Raw genomic sequence first — 17587 nt, 5'->3', positions numbered from 1 at the left:
GCCTAGACAGCTGCTGGAGCCAAGATGCTCTTCATTGGCCTTCGCCTCATTCTGGACGTAACGTGCTGGCAAAGTCTTCGAGCGAAATTCATCCTGCAGGCAATATTCCCGCTTGTGCTGCTGATAGCGACGTCGCGTATTGAATTGAGAATTGCCCTCACAGCCAATCCCAGCTCCAGCCTCAGTTGGTGATCTATGTGCTCCGCTGCGATTGCCCATTACAAAGTTGTGGCTTCGTTGTCAAGCATTGCCTGATGTGACAGGAACATGGAGTACGATTAATCAACAAATAGAATGATCACTAAATGTTCTAGCTGTGTGTATGTGTGAGTGTGTGTCGACATAGTTCGTAACCAGTTGGCTAAGGTAAAAAAGCGCAAAAGTGAAGTGAACGACCAACTTCTGCGAATGGGCGTTTGGAATTGGGTCAGCAGCGCGTTCTCTCGAGCTCGCTTGAAGACGTCTATTGAGGTCAGCGGCGGAGCACAATGAGCTCGGCCTGCTGCATAGAAGGCAATCCTTGGCAAATGTTCTCAATTGAGAATTGCCACCGCCTGCTGCAGCCTCTTCTCGTAATTATGATCAACGATCTGATGGACCGAGAGGTTGCTTGGACCAGTTTTGGTAATAATCTCTTTGGACATGAACATGGACATGGACATAGACATGGCCAGCGTGATTAGATGCGTCAAGCGTTAAGCGTCACAGCGTACACGCAGCGAAAACCAGCAGCAGGTTCTATCGGCAGTCAGGTCGGGAGACGGCTTAGCTGCCAATTGCTGCGTTGAAAATGCTTTTAATTAGCTTTATTAGCCGTATGACTGTCATGTCCATCATATTTTGCTGAAGAGCGCGGCTTTTCGCGCAGTGTAGCGCGTGTAACAGAGATCTTTGAAGGCAATCTTTCAATCTAATGGGGCCACAGAAATACTAAATGCGTAACCAGCAGCAGCTGATATGTGGCTCGAAAGCGGGTCGAGCATTGGCTTGGGTCAACACCATGCAACATTCATCAACCCAACACCAGGCACAAATTTGTCCAAATTGCTGAGGGCATAGACTGCCTCAAAGCTTATCTGGGCCTGCGGCCAAGTGCTGACAACAGTTCAGGTCTCAACTATCTCTGTGGCGGCACTATCTCAGATGAGAGCTAGGCCTGAAGAGTGTGCGCAAACAGCTCTTATCACTTGTGTATGTTCAGAGTACAGTGGTAACTCAATGGGACGAACGTTTGCAATAGACTTTTGTGACTTACTCTATGGGAGATTTAACTGTCGCTACAGTGAAGCCTGCTTACCGCAGCAGTTCATTAATGAATGGGCCGCCTCGTCGGAGCATTCTCTTCTAACTGTACTCCATGGTGAAATGAACCAATTTGTATACTGCCAAAAATACATCTTTTGACCAATTCTTTATGGCTTTTCACACACAAAAGCCTTTCGAATATGTAAACTAGAATGCAGAAGTCGCGTCGAAGACAAATCTGAAACTGGTTTCCAGTTTTTACTGCCGTGCCAAGGCATACAGAAGGGGAAAGTTATTGGGCGCGTGGAAACTTTTCGTAGGGTAGGTTGAAAGACATCCATATGAACAAAGCATTCGAGTGGGCTTAAAAGCTGCATCAAAAAACAAACAGAATAGAAACCCGAGTAGGAGAGTGAGCAGCATACAAATGGCATGATTTGCCCAGTTTCGTTTTCTTTTAGTGCAATTTTCTGTTTCTAAATAAAAATATAAAACAGCTTTGGATTGGGCTCAAAGCGATCATTAAACGAATATCAAAGAAGCTTAAGTGTTTTCATATTGCTTAGCTACTTTGAGTGCCTCTGAAGCAGCAGCTGCCTGGAAAGCTGATTGCTCGACTGATTGGCATAAGTTAATTGAAGAGCTAATCAAGGCAACGGCAACTTGAAGTGCAAGGCGATAAAAGCTTCTGGAAAGTAGTTTCATGCCATTGCAAAGAAATTAGTTTGCGGAGCTTTTTCAACAGCTTATGAAACGAAAGCTCATGGAAACAGGCTGCTTGGTGAGCTACTGCTCGACGACATTGGATTAAAACTCTACTGAAGGTCAAGCTCTTAGAAAACATTGTCAAGTCAGAGACTAGACTAAAAGCATTATTTAATCTTGTAATCATACTGAAAATAATCAACTTCTACTCTGCCTGTTGGTAGCACAAGGCGAGTGAGTACTGTACCAACTCCCATGCCATTAAACGAAGAGCGAAAGCATGAACTCAAGGCGTGGCTACTGTGCGTTCAGTGTCCAGAAGACATTTAGGTGCTAATTAATATGTTTGCGGCAAGGCTACAAAATGCGGTTTATCTTATCATCGCACGAGTCACCCTGTACGAGCGGGCAATGTTAACTATAGGACAAGTCGCACCAAAGGCGAGTTGTGCGCAGTTGCGGCTACTCAGTCGCGTTTCCACGCAACATCGATCAAGTCGCGACTTTAACGAGCGCCAGCAAATAGAAAACATGAGCCAGAGTCAGCTGAACACGGCCCAGTTGGTCTTCGAGGAGAAGCCGCTGCATGTGCCCACACTCGAGGAACTGCAGCAGGGTAAGCATAAGAGTGAGGGAGAGCAGCAGCAGCAGCAGCAGTAACACGCTGCAGCAGAGTGAAACGCGCAGCAACAGCAAAGTAAATGACCTTCACAAACTGTGCCGAACTTTCCATAGCCGGTTTTTTCTGTTCTGTCGGGGCGTTCTCTTAGCGTGTTCTTATAGAGTATAGCCAGGGGCCTCAACGAATGGGCCACGAAGCGTGTGATGTGTGGCAGAAGCTCATTGAGTATAAACACTAGATCTTGATCTAAAAGTCAGGTAAATGCTGTCTGCTTCAGCCTTCAAGATATATATATATACTATATATATGCTATACTAATTATATATAAAATTATACCCAAGCATCATCTGTTGAATGTTTTCAAATACCTTAATTAATTACACAATCTGAGACTAAATAAACAGATACAAATATCTCTTAGCTTGTCTAGATATACCAAGAGCAGATAATAGAGGTGACTTAGAAAAGATTGATTGGGCTATATAATAGTTAGTAGTAATCCTACTCATATAAGTATGTATTTAACTCAAACTTCAAGGTCAAAGCAGCAGAAATAGTAGAACATATATAGAATTTTGTGTAGTATTCAAAGGGATATTAGGAGGAATATGATTAGATCATATATAGAAGCTATATACCATATATACCATATATATCCATGTGAAGATCTTCTGCTTATATCAAAAGTCTCGAGCATATATCTGCTTAGGCTGAGCAGCTAAGGCAAGGGTATTTCAAGTTCTGCAATGCAAACACTTCTCTCTCTCTCTCTCTCCCTCTCACTCATTCTAAGCACAATAACAAACGTGAATGTCAGCTGGAGAGCTTTTTGTTTAGCTTTTCTGCGTTGTCTTGATTGAGGGCGAGATAAAGCTTTTGCCAGTGTCAACACAACTAACTGTGTCTCTCTCTCTCTCTCACTCTCGTAGTTATACAGGGTGCGCTGTGCAAGAACTTTGTCTGCGCCACGGTTAAGGTGGGCGCCTGCCCCGATTTGAGGGCCAAAGAGTACGGGTTGGTGGAGTCCGGCTTGGGCGGCAAAGCCACGCTGCTGGAGGTGGGCGGTCCGCCGTATCTGCTGCCGCTGGTGCAACGGGAGAAGCTATATAATATCAAGGAGATAACACGGCGCATACAGGGTGCTGGCAAAATATTTGCCATTGGCGCCGGCGCCGGACCCTATCCCATACGCAGCTCCAACTGCGAGGGCATCTACAATCTGTCGGTCAGCGCCGACGATGAGCTGACCAACGGCAGCTACACGGCCACGGTGCGCGGCGAGCAGGAGGAATGCGTGCTGGAGCGCATACCCAGCACGGAGCCGCGCTGCGCCCTGCTGCTGAATCTTTATCTGAGCCGTGGTGAGCCGGGCTCCGTGCTGAAGATCAGCGCCAAGCAGCGCAAGGGCGAGCTCAACTTCATTGAGTGCATACGCAAGGGTCTGGAGGATCATTATGGAGACCAGGTCGTCGGCTTGGGCGGCATATTTGTGATTAAGAAAGGCGCCGTCCACCAGCACGTGATGCGTGACTTCAGCACGACGCCCATTCACACCGACGAGGAGGTCAACCAGTGGCTCAAGTTCTACGATATGCCCGCCCAGCTAAACGCCTTGGGCACTCTGGTCACCAAGGAGCACGATCTCGATCTACGCCTGCAGCACTTCCACTCCTTCTCCTTCAGCAACTGGGGCGGTCACTATCACTACGACACCACGCCCGACATCGTTGAGTACGAGGCGTACCTCAATGTCGCCGAGCGTGTGGTCCGCGTCGACAAGCCACTGGACACTCACAAAGTGGGCAGGGACTAGCCCAGATGCCCCTAAGCTCAAGTCATTGCTACTACGATAAATAAAAGACGTGAAAAACTTTTTTCTTTTTTCGCACGATTCTTGTGAAGACAATCGATAAGTTATCGATAATTGATAATTACAGAATATTTCTAGGGGCAAAGTAAGAAGGTAACTGCATAAGATATATGATATAGATACTATGATAAAGTCTAAACTGACTGATGACATTAAGGGCATTCCTTTTGCCATATGGATCGTAGTTTCAAGCTTGACTTGCTCAAATATTGTTTGGTATTCTTGGGATACTTGCAGATTATAATTGGAGTGACATAGCCTTGCATAGCCATACTTTGCACATTAAATATAATTAAGGGTATTCCCTTAGCTCTGCTAACGTGCAGATGACAAGAGTGAAAATAATTTCTATTTATGCTAAATTTCTAATTTTTTTGCCTAACCATTAACGTTATTTTGGGCCATAGTGTGCTGGGCTCCATTAGTGGGTAGGGGGCTGGCTGGTTGGGATTGGGGCTTTATGTTGGCTGACAAATTGAGAGCTGAACTTTCTACGCATGAGCGGCAAATCAATCAAAAGATGATCCATGGCCGACGAGCTCCACTTCTAGCTGAGCACATGCTCTGGGTTCTGGTTTTATGACTCCGTTGGCCGCGCTAATGAGAATCTGCCAGAGTTATGGCGAGCGAGTGGCTGGCTAAGCAGGCCGTAAACAATGCAGCAGCAAGCATGCACCAAGCATCCTCTCCACTCCACTCCACTCCACACCACTCTAGTTGACTCCACTCCACTCCACTCCATAACACTCCTCATGCATTTCTTTTGTTTCTGTTTTTTTGTGTTATTTCTTTTTTGCATCGCTGGCCATTAATTATTTAATAGCTGCGATGCAAAGAGTCGAGTGCGAATCGTGCGGACCACAAGCTATTAAGTTGTTTGGGCAAATTTCTCATATCTAAACTGGATTTGCGCGCTATCTGCAGCATTACGATCAAAGGCAATTAGTATCGAATGCCAGCGACAGTTGCGATCGCATATATAAGTTGATGTACTTAGATATATGGACACATACATGTTATATATACAATTGATATTGATGATACCTTTTTAAGTGGAATTTGTTTCGACTCTACTTTTTTTTATAGCTTGACTTCGTTAGGGGTATGCTTGATGTGTATATGTTATCGATATGCTTTGTGCTATGACTGCTTGAGCCCAAGTCTCCAATTATGTTTTCTGTTTAGCTTAAGATAGTTGACTTGTCAATTTGATATCTATATAAATATTTATGTCTTTAATTCGGTCTCATTCCCAGTTATGCCCACGAGTTGAGTTGTTCCTTGGCTCGCCTGCATGGATCTCTGCGAGCTTTTCCAGAGAGCAGATAAAGACGGCCAAACAAGTTGACAACAAATGAGAATTGTTCCCAGCATTGGCACGAGTGCATCATGTCTGATTGGGAACTACTTTCAAGCGCACAAAGTAGGCATTCAGAAATAATTAAATAATAATAATAAATAATCGAGACAACACAAAACTCCGCTCTTTTATATGACAACAATATAAGACAACTTCTTTATACATTTTGGCCATTTTTCTAATTTACTGATCAGCATTCATATATAAAAATATTTAAAAATATATTTTTAAATATATAAATGTCTTATTTTATTTTTTAATTCATTACATTTAACCAATATTTTCGCATTCTTAACTGCTTTTTAGAAAAATCTCGCTCTGCATATTGCAGCTAATTTTTGCCTCTAAATAAAGTTGAAGTTTTTGCTTTATAAATGTTACACACACACACATATACAGTCTGTCAAGAAACACTTTACACAGTGGAAAAAATCTCAATTTTTTGACTTTATGTAAAAAAATAAAGAGTTTTTGTTTAATTTAACTAATTTTTTTTAATGGTTACCTGTTTAATAGGTATTTTTAAATCAAATTATAGAAAACAGAAACAAAAACAATAATGGTGAAACTTAAAAAACAACAAAAACTTAGATTACTCATATTTTACACTGTCAAGAAACTCTTTACACATTTTGTTCTCTTCATCTGTTTTGCTCTGATTCTAAGAAATAACGGGGCTTTACCGTTAACTATGCCTTTAGAATCTGTCTATGCATCTCTATTTTTGTGTTTATTTTTCACTTTGTGCGAAATTTGGCTGAGTACACATATAAAAGCAATACAAATTTTGATTAATAATGCCCGGAAAGAGATTAAGCTTCGATGTTGTCCAATTGATCTTCTACAATCGGCAGTTGGGCAAATCAGTTCCAGAATTAGTGGAAATGTTTTCTGTGTCAAGAAAAACCATATACAACGTTCTCAGTCGCGCGGAAATGAGGGAAGACTTGAGGCAAAGGGTGTGGGTGGCCGAAAAAAAAAGATATCTGATCGGGCAAGCCGCCTTATGATGCGAAAGATCAAATCAAATCCCCAAATCTCGACCAGAACTCTTGCCAAGGAGCTCAAAGAAGAGTGTGGTGTGGATGTGTCCCACGAAACGATCCGTCAGGCTATTCTACGGCATGGGTATTCTTCGAAAGTGGCACGTAAGAAACCCTTGCTGTCGTCGACAAATGTGGAAAAGCGCTTCTGTTTTGCTCTTACTATGCTTAGGCACCCAGAGGAGTATTGAAAGGACGTTATATTTTGCGACGAGACCAAAATAATGTTGTATTACAACGAAGGTCCGCCCAAAGTATGGCGAAAGGTCTCTAAAGCTTACGACAAAGCGAATATCATTCCAACAGTCAAATTTGGAAAGCTGTCGGTTATGGTTTGGGCCTGCATTTCCAGCCAAGGAGTCGGTGAATTGGTATTCATTGAAAACACAATGAATGCCGAGCAATATTTTTTAACCAAATTTGGCTTTATTAGTGAAAATCGGCCAACTTTTAAATTTTACCAAGACAACGATCCAAAACATAAGGAGTATAATGTACGTAATTGGTTGCTTTACAACTGCGGAAAGGTCTTGGATACACCACCCCAAAGCCCAGATCTCAACCCAATCGAACATGCGTGGTCTTATTTAAAGCAAAAGGTTGGAAAAAGGAATCCAACCAACCGTGGACAGCTAAAAGCTTTCGTACTGGAAGAGTGGCAGAAGATACCCCTAGAGTATATTCAAAACTTGGTCAACTCAATGAAAAGAAGACTCCAACATGTACAGAATGCTAAGGGGGGCCATACTAAATATTAAGTATTTCAAAATTAGTTATAATTAGTTTTACATTTTAAATTTAGAACAATATATAAGAAGTGTGTAAAGAGTTTCTTGACAGTGTAAAATATGAGTAATCTAAGTTTTTGTTGTTTTTTAAGTTTCACCATTATTGTTTTTGTTTCTGTTTTCTATAATTTGATTTAAAAATACCTATTAAACAGTTAACCATTAAAAAAAATTAGTTAAATTAAACAAAAACTCTTTATTTTTTTACATAAAGTCAAAAAATTGAGATTTTTTCCACTGTGTAAAGTGTTTCTTGACAGACTGTATATATATATATATATATATATATATATATATATATATATATATAATTTAAGAAACTTACCCAAAATTGCATATGTTTCAGTCAGAATATATATCAGATATGGTCAGAGATATAGCAATATAGTTGTAGTAGATATTTTCTTTCAGCTTTCAGCTCGCTTTTGATTTTATTTATGTTTTAGTTGAACAACTTAACGGTTAGATTTCTAATATTTGCATTAAGATATTCGATTATTAAAATTTATTTGTGGGCCAACAACGACAACAATAGCGAGAACGACAACGGCATCCACAGACACAGCCACATCCACATCTTCATCGACAGCAATAAGCCGGCTCCAAAGCCCCACAACAATGGGTTGAAAACTACGTTTATCGAACTGGGCTTGAACCAATTTAATCTGAGATTTGGGTTTCTGCTCTCTGCCTCTTCCTCTGCTCACAAAAGTTATTAATCTGAGACGATGAAGAAATGCAAATGCGATTTCGCTGCCGCACCGAAAAGAAAATTTTGTTGTTGTTGCTGTTGACTTAGTTGTTGTTGCTTCTGTTTTTCTAGACGCTTGCACACTTATTCACAATAGTTAAACACACACAATTAGCACTTTTTATTAGCTCAACTCGGCTCTGATTGACTGCCTGCCCGTGGGACGCGCCCAGCTTGCAACTTGTTGTTGCTGTCGTGCTTTATGTTGCTGCTGTTCTTGTTGTTGCTTTAGTTGAGGTCGCGTTCACGTCTGTTCGACCGAAACTCACATTGCAGACTGAATGAAGTTGGCCAACTCGATAAACTGAATGAGTAGCTGCTGCTGTTGCTGCCGCTGCTGCTGCCACTTGTTTTTGCTATACTCTGTTCGCAGAGCAAAGTAGGGCATATGCGTGAGCCTAGTCTTCTCTGGCTGTTTGCTGGCGAGAATTTGTTAAAAGTATCTCAAGAATTCTAATTAAGCCAATTATCTAGTTAAGCCAAGTTATCTATAGATAACTTGTTCATAATATAGATTAAATATATCAACATTTGCCCAAGCTCTTTTGATATGTTTGCTATCTATAGTTGGACTTCCCTTAAGATTAAACTTAAAAAAAAACTCAACACTTTTTCTGTATTTACAGTTTGACAGTCTCCTGTACTTGGCGCACAGTTACAGAGTCACAAGCCCAAAGCTCAAATATCGTGGCAATTTATTTAGCATGAATGGACCCTTTCCAGGAAAGCAGTGCACAGTGCATAGTGATGAATGCCCTACCAGTTTCTTGAGAATTCAAATTTACAGTGTATTCTACAGGCAGTCAATGCGACTCCAGCTTACTCAGTTATTGTTCAGGTGCAAAAAAACAGAGTATAGTGTCTTAGGTTTAGTAAGTTTCTCTCAATTGCAAATAAAATCCTCTTGCTCTTTACAGAGTATTCTGCAGTCAAGGCGTTAAATTCTTCAGCTCTTCTTACACAGTTCTTGTCTAAGTTTCTTAGGTATGCAAATAGACTCTCTTTACTCTAAAGCAGAGTATTGTGCAGTCAAGTGGAACAGTTGCGTTGTCTGCTGCTGCTGCTTCTGCTGCTTGCTTTGCTTTGTTGCTGGTTTAGTTGTGGGCAGGTTGTTGCTGCCGCTGCTGCTGCTACTGCTGCTGGTTGTCTGTTGTTGCTGTCGCCTGTTGTTGCTTTTGATTGAAATTGTCGCTTAATCTCAATTTGGACACATTTGCTGAGAGCTAGATGAATTTTACCATGACTAAACGGCGTCGAGTGCCTCAAACAATGCGGGCCAGCTGCAAAAATTTTAAGTTTCCAATTCCTCAACCAGTTCCCAATCTATTAACTTATGCAGTCAATGCCAATGTCAGCCAATAACAACAACAACAAATACAACCACAACAGCTAGTAGAGTCCTGCCCGCCAATGGCAACATAAACTAGATCCCACCTAAAATCGAAACACTAAACCATGTAGGAGAAACGCGTTGTCGACAACGAGACAGGGACAGGCTCTCTGCCCATATTTTAATTGAAATTGCATAATGAGACGGGTCTTTATAGATGCCGTACGGGTGCCTCTCGTATCGGAATACTCGTTTTAGCGTGGAAAACATCGTGTAAGTCAAATTACTTTTAAATTAATTCAAATTGCCTTCAGCAAGAAGTTTTGTCCAGCCTGCAGGTACTCTAATTATTCCCTGCTCTTGCAATGCACAAAGAGTATATTGGCTTCTTCTTAAGGAATGGACAAATGGCAATTGGAAGTCGAGTCACAAGTTATTATTAGGTAAGATAATAGTACAACCTTTTGCCATATTGTATGAATCGAAAAAAGAGATAGATTTCGTAGATCGAACGTTATTTGATCCAGTTTTTGTCATTCGAAGTTCACATACGTCTATTCCTATGAATTCGAAAAGGTATACTTTTAGAAGATCCGACTTCAGTTCGACAACGTTGCTGCAACCTGATGATGTGTTATGCCAATCGAAAGCAGAGAAACTGACAAGTTACACAATAGATCCAGCTGCATTTGAATGAATTACAATCCTCTTTAGCTACGAAATTATAGGATTGCATCAATTGAACAGGATTAAGATATTGATTTTGCTATATACATACATAGATCATCTGTATTAGGTATTGCCGCTAAAGCTGGACTAAGACAGCGTTTCATTTGCTCAAAACGTTTTTAATTTTACATTTGTTCATGATTAAAATAGTAACACGAGCTAGTTGCTGGCTAATTAATTAGTAATTGAAAGTCTCATCGCAGATGTGATTCTTTGGAAAGGCATTGGATGCCAATAAGGAAAGAGATGGGTAAGATAAGCTGTTACTTGTTGCGCGACGATCATAAAAATAATTTAAGCAACCCATTTAACATATAGATTTTATGCTGAATAATCGCAACGGAGAAAGAAATGCATTTATGTCTTGTCAGGCAGACGCGACTCTCTCGGTAGATGGTAGTTCCGGCTATTCCCGTTGTGGTCGTAACCGTATTTCGCATCTATGTTTCATCTATTGGTAGCGGGACAATTTGGGCAGTGGGGCAAAGGCGGATGTTGCAATAATTCGTGAATCGGTTATTTGCGAGCTAAAAACAGAGAGGAGAGTCAAGGGAGACATATAAGCATTAATTTTATTATGTTCTACATACCGCCAGAAGAGCGAGCTGCCGCGCTTCAGCTCTCTGCGACCCTGCAAATCATTCCAACAGTCCACCCAGTTTCTATAGCTTGGCATTATTGGCGGTTGGCCGGCCATAAGGCGGGATCCGCTGATTGCGGAGCATGTGGACACCACTTGCAGTGGGTAGAGCAGACTAGAGTACACGAACTGAATGAAGCCCGCATTGTACTGCCTGGCCATCTTGTCCTTGATGAAGTATTTGTTCACAACGAAAACAGTGGAGCTGGATAGCACTAGACAGGCTACATCGCACAGCAGCTTGGGGATCAGGCCAGAAAAGAAGCCCAATAATCCTTCGGTCTTCCAGATTTCGGCAATCGAGCCCAATATAGAGTTATAGAGACTCTCGCGACCTACGAACTGTGCCATCATACGCAACGAAATCACATGGAAAGGATGTGCTACAACAATCCCGCTGACCGTCAATACAATGTCGCGTTTCAGATTGTACTTGAATTGCACATAGCTGGCAGGCAAGAAAAAGTAGATAATTCGACGAAATGTTAAAGGGGAAATTATACTCACTTCTCCTCTTCAGTCAGCTCCGACTCGTCCTTGTCCTGCTGATGAGCAAGTCCCAGCTTCTCTGCTACACGCTCACTCACAACCATGCTCAAGACCGACCCAGCTAATTTTGGGGCCAGTCCACGATAGCAGCCGTAAAAGCCATCCACCGTCCTGATATGACCAGCTGTATGTTTTTGTGATATAAGCAAAAGATCGAAGTGCGATTTTAAATGCCGGCCGGTAGTAAGTGTTATGCGGTTGACTTACCGTACTGAAATATGTTTGGCAAGGCCATAATGGGTCGGCCAATCATTGATTTGCCCGGTTTCGCGGCTATGGGCTCATATCCAATCTGAATGAGCGTCTTTGAGTATTCAAATGGATGGAGTGCAGCGCTAACACCAAGACGCAAGCCGAACCGTACCCAGCTATTGACCTCAGTCTCTTCATTTCGGGTGTAGTCAGCGAAGTTAGCCATTGTCGACCTGATCCTGATGGAATATTGACAATAATTAGTCTGTGCGAGTATGAAAATGTTAACCGGTCGGCCGAATTGTTTGCACGTCTGCCTTTTTTTCGCTCTAATTCAGGTTACAAAACTGACAAGGCGTAAATATCGATATGATGATTACGAGTACTACGATGTATGTCAATTTTCTACAATCGACTAGTCGATTTTGATTTTGAAAATATTTCAACCTGTGTCTATCACACTATCACACACTATGATAGCAGCTGAATCAGCCATGAAACGATTAATCGATAGCAAAGCATATGTTTTCCGCCTTTTCGATTGTTACAATGCATAGGTATTTACTCAACATTTCGTACATTGGCACGAGATTTCGGTAAGAACTTTGTAAAGATGAAACAAAATGTATATAATACTCAAATAAACATACAGTGGTATTCAAAAGACTATAAACAAGTTGGAGGAATCGCGCCTGGACACAAATTCAGTTCAAGGTTGCTTGGAATTGGCATTGCGCGTTTTTCGTCCCATAAACGAAATCCAAACCGTTCTCTCCAGTCGGTAGGCATATAAATTGAATTATATTCCATAGGGATTTGTAAAAAATCTATTTTCAGCACAGATGCTGGCGTACATGCCCTGCACTCGACTGTCCACGTCGATTTGGAACGCAATGATGGCAAATGTTACGATACAACTATATTGACGGGCGTGCTCAATCGCACCCTGGACAAACAGGGCCTGCCCATACGGGTGTTGAGCACTCAGCGGGTGGCAGACACCTTCCATTGTCGCTATCACGCTATTGGACGCACCTATTTGTATCGAATAGCGGTATCCAAGCAAAAAACAACTCTGCTTCCAGATGCGAAGAGCAGCAGCTTAAGGAACAAAGCCTACGAAGCGTTTTTGCCCGTTGAGGAGTGGGACAGATGTTACTTTCTGCAGTAAGTCATTGCTTATTCAAGTGAAGTCTCGTTGAGCTCCCACTCTTTCCAGAAATAACAATTTTGATATTGAACGTGTAATTGCGGCTTCTCGCTTGTTCATTGGAGTCCATGACTATCGCACCTTTATGAGCGTCAGTCGACAGAAGAGTCCCAGTCGAGATCATCCCATGTTCACAGTGCGCAAAATTGATGAAATCAATATACGTCCTGGCCGAAGCCTTGCACTGGGCCAAAACGCAACGTTGGCAACAGAAAACTACGACTATTGGGACATAGAGATCAAGGCCAAGTCATTTCTATACAAACAAGTGCGACGCATTGTGGGCACGTTGTTGGCGTTGGCAGAGAGTCGCATCGACGAACGCTGCATTTACCAAATGCTAACAATTCCATGCAAGCACAGCTGGGATCATCGCATACAAATTGCACCTGCGTGTGGTCTTTACCTGTGCCGTGTTCACTACAGAGATACGGCCTTCGAGCTTCCAGAGGAAACTAGTGCTTAAGATGATTCTACTCTATGAGCTGCAAAAGCGTTTGGCCAACCTAAGGCCCACTACCACGATTGTAACTACAGCCACCGGCACCCGTTATATTGAACGGCGCAGATCCTCCACCGGCGAAAATCTTCCGGAACAGCTGGAAGCCCGCCAATATGGCTTCATCGTCGATTCAAAGCCTGATGCAGTTCCTGCGTGCATCTTAAGTGAATTCCTCTACTTAGGCTCTCAGGACGCCGTCAGCTCAGAGAACGTTTTGAAGTATAAGTTAACGCACATCCTAAGCGTAGGTATTGAAACTCCCAATGTCGAGTTACCGCCTAGTGTTAAGTGCAAGTATTTGCCCTGCCTCGATGTGCCCGAGACAAATATCCTGCAATACGTGTTACCCGTCGCCATTGAGTTTATAGAAGAGGCGCAGGCAGCGAAGGGTTGTGTCCTTGTCCATTGCAATGCAGGTGTATCACGCTCTGCATCAGTGGTCATTGGTTATCTTATGAAGCAGCGTGACATGCATTTTGAGGATGCCTACAATCTGGTCAAATCGTGGCGTCCTTGTATACAGCCAAACGCCGGATTTATACAGCAGCTGAAGAAATTTCATAAAGCATAAATATCAACTAACAATAGCCAGTATAAAAATCTTTGTGTTATTAATAAAGTGTTTATTTGCGGTTTAAACCTATAATGGATTAGGAGCTAATTGGACGACTCCCTTAAGATACAGTTGAGATGCACTTAATTTGAATTTGACTTTAAACTCGCGTAAACTCAAATTGGCAAAAAAAGTTATCGAGCACTTATCGACTAAATATTTATTTTATTGCAGCCCTGTCTCAGCTGGACAACAGCGGCTATAAAAACAAAAAGAATGGGTAAATTAAAAGCTGCACTTGTATTGTTAGCAATTTTTAGCCACCAAGCCAACGCCGACTGCGGCTGCAACAAGTTGGAGAGAGATGCTACTGTTGCCGAAACAGTTGTCGAAGAGCCGGCTCAACAGGTGTGCCAGCAACAGGCGCGCAATAAAAACAAACACTATCGAGATTACTACCCCGAGGAAACTGAGGAGGAAATGGAGGGAATGTCTTTGATACCAGGTGGAAGTCACCATGTAGGCACAAATGAGCCCCATTTTAAAGCTGATCAGGAATCACCAGAGCGTCTGGTTAAGCTAAACGATTTCTTTTTGGACAAATACGAAGTGTCTAATGCAAATTTTGCTGAATTCGTCGAAGCCACAAACTATACAACCGAAGCAGAACGATTTGGCGATAGCTTTATATTCAAGACATTGCTAAGGCCAGAGCAGCAAGCAGAGCTGGAAGATTACCGTGTAGCCAATGCGGTCTGGTGGTACAAGGTCAGCGGAGTTAACTGGCGTCATCCCAATGGCATAGACAGCAATTTAGATGGTAGGGTTTTCATGGGAAGGAAACACTATTTGATTGATTTGCTTTCTAGGTCTGGAACAACATCCGGTTGTGCATGTTAGCTGGCGCGATGCAGTTGCTTATTGCGATTGGGCAGGCAAGCGCTTGCCCAGCGAAGCGGAGTGGGAGGTTGCCTGTCGTGGCGGCAAGCAGCGGAAGCTGTTTCCCTGGGGCAACAAACTAATGCCCAAGGACAAGCACTGGCTGAACATATGGCAAGGCGAATTTCCTGATGGCAATACCCAGGAGGATGGATATCAATTCACTTGTCCTGTTGATCGATTCCGTCAAAACAATTACGATCTCTATAACATTGTGGGCAATGTCTGGGAATGGACCTCGGATTTGTGGCAGGCCGGTGACACCGGTCAAAGTCCCAATCGGGTGAAGAAGGGCGGCTCATACCTGTGTCATAAGTCCTATTGCTACCGCTACCGATGCGCTGCACGCTCCCAAAACACCGAGGATAGTTCGGCTGGAAATTTGGGATTTCGTTGCGCCAAGAACGCGTAAGGCGCGAATCTCAATTATAAACACATTCCTCAATAACTCCTATAAGTAACTTGACAAGTCTTGCGAAAAATATAATATATTTTATTCGGTTAAAATAGTAACTTAATTCACAAGAATATATTGTCGCTCTTTAAGCTGGTCCATCCATTGATTGATGATATATATGGCATATTTCTTAAATATTAGTCAATGACAATGAAATTAATTATAAGTATATGATTGTATAATGCACATTTGGCAGCAGTTGCTCCAAGTATTCTGTATATGTACAAATTCGGGAAGTTCAATATTTATTATCCACTGCTTTAATGGAACGTTGGATTGTTGTCCGCCGAATTATTCATAAACTTATCATAGGAAGGCGTTTGTCTACGCTTCTTGCGACTAATAATCATTCGGGAGCGTCGTCTCTTCTCTAAAACGGCCTCGTTCTTGCGTGGCGGTGGAATTGGCTGATATGGCAAAGGGACGTTATTTCGCCGGCTATAAAGATAAACAAAGTCCATTCAATATATATGCGTAATGTACGTAAATAACTACGAGTTTATGCCTACCTTATTCGGCAAATTTCGCAACTGCCGGTGTCAGGATTGCTGTGCTTCTCCCAAAAGACATCGCGTACTAGGGTGCCGCACCAGGCCTTGGAATGCAGATGTATGAAGAACTTTCTGGTACTGTACTTGGAATCTTGTGCGCACGTCTGGGCATGTCGTAGCCAACCATTTTTCTTAATGCGTACCATGCCGCAGCGATAGCAATGTGACCAATGTTGTATATCTGATATGGTTACCCACTGTGGCTTAATTTTTGGCTTGATATCCACATCGAATGACTCTTCCATTTCCTGCTGCACGGGTTCATCGTCATCAATAAGACTAATAGTCACATTATCCGAATAACTGTTGTTGCTCTCTTCCATGTGCTCATACGATTCTTGCTGCAAATCATTAGGCCTTGGTTTCGATTGCGAGGGCGCTTCACTTGTTGTTTGAGCGTCCTCAACAATGGTCATGGCACGCAGCGGCAACAATGGCGTACTATTTGGAAACGGTGGCCAGGGCTCCGTGTACACAAACACATGCAGCGAGCCGCCAATGCAGGGACCATGCTCCTCTGTTGGCTGCAGTTCACGCCACATATTGCAATGTATGCATTTCATAACCGGCGGTTGTGCACAACAAAAACAGTGATAATCACGAGAACCGGAGCCGGCCAAGCAAATTGTTGAAGTCGGGCTTTGAGTATCGGGCAGTCCACATTTGCAACAGATGCACTGCATTATGATCCAGCACCAAAGAGAATAATAGCGATATATAGCAGCAATAAATGGTTAAAATAAGCGCGTTCCAGTTGTCAGAGCTTATTGCGCACTCAATGAATGACAAAAGAGAAAGAAGAAGCCGTTTTGGTTTGTGATTTGTATTTGTTAGTCAAGCTTAAATTGTGACTTTGTAGTGATGTAGCTTCCAAATTATATATTATTTATCTTTATCTGAATTTCCCAGCAGTATCTTAGTCAGCAATGAAATATCGGTGAAGTACACACAGTTTGAACTATCGATATTTGCACTTATATGGCACAGTGAAAGAAGCACCAATTGCTTGGCGCAAAATAGAATATTTCAAAATTGAAATAATATTTAAATTTCTTTTAGTTCATTTATAATATATTATATTTTTACAGTTTTATTAGTGCTTGGTTTCCATTTATTTGGATTCATTCCTCTTTGCAAAATGTCAACAAATTAGTTGAAGCATACGCGCCTTTATTATCGACATTTGTGCATTCTTACTATCGATTGTTATCAATACCAATCGCACGGCTCGTTTCCGTCAAGTTTAAGTTTGAATGAGGCAGCAAAGTGGTTTCTCAATTAATAAAGACGAGTGAGCTAATATATAGTATACTTTTATTATTATTACTTTATAGTCTTTATATTAAATACAATAGTTGGTATGGCTAATGCGTAATTGTTCTTGTATATTGCTGACTATTGCCTTGCACAAACGATTATGTTTATTGCAAATCTTACAGATTTTGACTATGTATATATATATATATGTACGTATTTATGCATGTATGCCATTTATCATTGATTATAGTTACTTAATTGCGTTAAAGCCATTCCTACGATATACGTACACAA

General features: G+C 42.0%; 6 protein-coding genes across 7 annotated transcripts; 4 read left to right on the top strand and 2 right to left on the bottom strand.

The window, feature by feature from the left end:
• Positions 1 to 2151: 2151 nt before the first annotated feature.
• On the top strand, positions 2152 to 4446 carry LOC115482987 (ester hydrolase C11orf54 homolog). Its single transcript, XM_030223617.1, has 2 exons — positions 2152 to 2566; positions 3502 to 4446. Exons 1-2 carry the CDS (start codon positions 2293 to 2295, stop codon positions 4383 to 4385), a joined length of 1158 nt encoding a protein of 385 aa, XP_030079477.1. The 5' UTR covers positions 2152 to 2292; the 3' UTR covers positions 4386 to 4446.
• A 6051-nt stretch (positions 4447 to 10497) lies between these two features.
• Positions 10498 to 12216, bottom strand: LOC115482992 (mitochondrial carrier homolog 2). Its single transcript, XM_030223626.1, has 4 exons — positions 11840 to 12216; positions 11591 to 11756; positions 11034 to 11531; positions 10498 to 10970 (listed from the first exon to the last, which is right to left on the bottom strand). Exons 1-4 carry the CDS (start codon positions 12048 to 12050, stop codon positions 10895 to 10897), a joined length of 951 nt encoding a protein of 316 aa, XP_030079486.1. The 5' UTR covers positions 12051 to 12216; the 3' UTR covers positions 10498 to 10894.
• A 65-nt stretch (positions 12217 to 12281) lies between these two features.
• Positions 12282 to 13518, top strand: LOC115482991 (tRNA pseudouridine synthase-like 1). Of its 2 annotated transcripts, XM_030223625.1 has the most exons (4): positions 12282 to 12420; positions 12477 to 12605; positions 12662 to 12991; positions 13044 to 13518. In XM_030223625.1, the coding sequence occupies exons 1-4, from the start codon at positions 12347 to 12349 to the stop codon at positions 13498 to 13500; spliced, it is 990 nt and encodes a 329-aa protein (XP_030079485.1). In that variant the 5' UTR covers positions 12282 to 12346; the 3' UTR covers positions 13501 to 13518. The 2 variants fall into 2 exon arrangements, 1 of the variants encoding a protein (XP_030079485.1); XR_003944194.1 differs by lacking the exon at positions 13044 to 13518 and having other exon boundaries at positions 12306 to 12420; positions 12667 to 12742.
• LOC115482993 (dual specificity protein phosphatase 19) lies at positions 13495 to 14122 on the top strand. Its single transcript, XM_030223627.1, has one exon. It carries the CDS (start codon positions 13502 to 13504, stop codon positions 14105 to 14107), a length of 606 nt encoding a protein of 201 aa, XP_030079487.1. The 5' UTR covers positions 13495 to 13501; the 3' UTR covers positions 14108 to 14122.
• A 208-nt stretch (positions 14123 to 14330) lies between these two features.
• Positions 14331 to 15499, top strand: LOC111596885 (formylglycine-generating enzyme). Its single transcript, XM_023311335.2, has 2 exons — positions 14331 to 14909; positions 14959 to 15499. Exons 1-2 carry the CDS (start codon positions 14366 to 14368, stop codon positions 15438 to 15440), a joined length of 1026 nt encoding a protein of 341 aa, XP_023167103.2. The 5' UTR covers positions 14331 to 14365; the 3' UTR covers positions 15441 to 15499.
• A 56-nt stretch (positions 15500 to 15555) lies between these two features.
• Positions 15556 to 16977, bottom strand: LOC115482983. The gene is made up of 2 exons (XM_030223610.1): positions 15995 to 16977; positions 15556 to 15923 (listed from the first exon to the last, which is right to left on the bottom strand). The coding sequence occupies exons 1-2, from the start codon at positions 16717 to 16719 to the stop codon at positions 15746 to 15748; spliced, it is 903 nt and encodes a 300-aa protein (XP_030079470.1). The 5' UTR covers positions 16720 to 16977; the 3' UTR covers positions 15556 to 15745.
• Between the last annotated feature and the right edge of the window lie 610 nt (positions 16978 to 17587).

This window comes from Drosophila hydei, unplaced genomic scaffold (assembly GCF_003285905.1).
Source record: "Drosophila hydei strain 15085-1641.00,03,60 unplaced genomic scaffold, DhydRS2 tig00000243-arrow-arrow-pilon, whole genome shotgun sequence".
NCBI classification, from domain to species: Eukaryota; Metazoa; Arthropoda; class Insecta; order Diptera; family Drosophilidae; genus Drosophila; species Drosophila hydei.
The sequence above is the reverse complement of the archived record's forward strand: the minus strand, read 5'-3'. Positions and strand labels throughout refer to the sequence as shown.

Excerpts from the sequence above, each read along its gene's own strand:
- LOC115482987 (XM_030223617.1), top strand. The coding sequence starts at position 2,293 with ATGTTTGCGGCAAGGCTACAAAATGCGGTTTATCTTATCATCGCACGA. Across the intron at positions 2,567-3,501 it reads ACTCGAGGAACTGCAGCAGG|TTATACAGGGTGCGCTGTGC; the intron begins GTAAGCATAAGA and ends TCACTCTCGTAG.
- LOC115482992 (XM_030223626.1), bottom strand. The coding sequence starts at position 12,050 with ATGGCTAACTTCGCTGACTACACCCGAAATGAAGAGACTGAGGTCAAT. Across the intron at positions 11,532-11,590 it reads GAGCTGACTGAAGAGGAGAA|CTATGTGCAATTCAAGTACA; the intron begins GTGAGTATAATT and ends CTTGCCTGCCAG. Across the intron at positions 10,971-11,033 it reads GGCAGCTCGCTCTTCTGGCG|CTCGCAAATAACCGATTCAC; the intron begins GTATGTAGAACA and ends CTCTGTTTTTAG.
- LOC115482991 (XM_030223625.1), top strand. The coding sequence starts at position 12,347 with ATGTTTTCCGCCTTTTCGATTGTTACAATGCATAGGTATTTACTCAAC. Across the intron at positions 12,421-12,476 it reads TACATTGGCACGAGATTTCG|TGGTATTCAAAAGACTATAA; the intron begins GTAAGAACTTTG and ends ATAAACATACAG. Across the intron at positions 12,606-12,661 it reads CAAACCGTTCTCTCCAGTCG|CACAGATGCTGGCGTACATG; the intron begins GTAGGCATATAA and ends ATCTATTTTCAG.
- LOC115482993 (XM_030223627.1), top strand. The coding sequence starts at position 13,502 with ATGATTCTACTCTATGAGCTGCAAAAGCGTTTGGCCAACCTAAGGCCC.
- LOC111596885 (XM_023311335.2), top strand. The coding sequence starts at position 14,366 with ATGGGTAAATTAAAAGCTGCACTTGTATTGTTAGCAATTTTTAGCCAC. Across the intron at positions 14,910-14,958 it reads CATAGACAGCAATTTAGATG|GTCTGGAACAACATCCGGTT; the intron begins GTAGGGTTTTCA and ends TTTGCTTTCTAG.
- LOC115482983 (XM_030223610.1), bottom strand. The coding sequence starts at position 16,719 with ATGCAGTGCATCTGTTGCAAATGTGGACTGCCCGATACTCAAAGCCCG. Across the intron at positions 15,924-15,994 it reads TGCGAAATTTGCCGAATAAG|CCGGCGAAATAACGTCCCTT; the intron begins GTAGGCATAAAC and ends TTATCTTTATAG.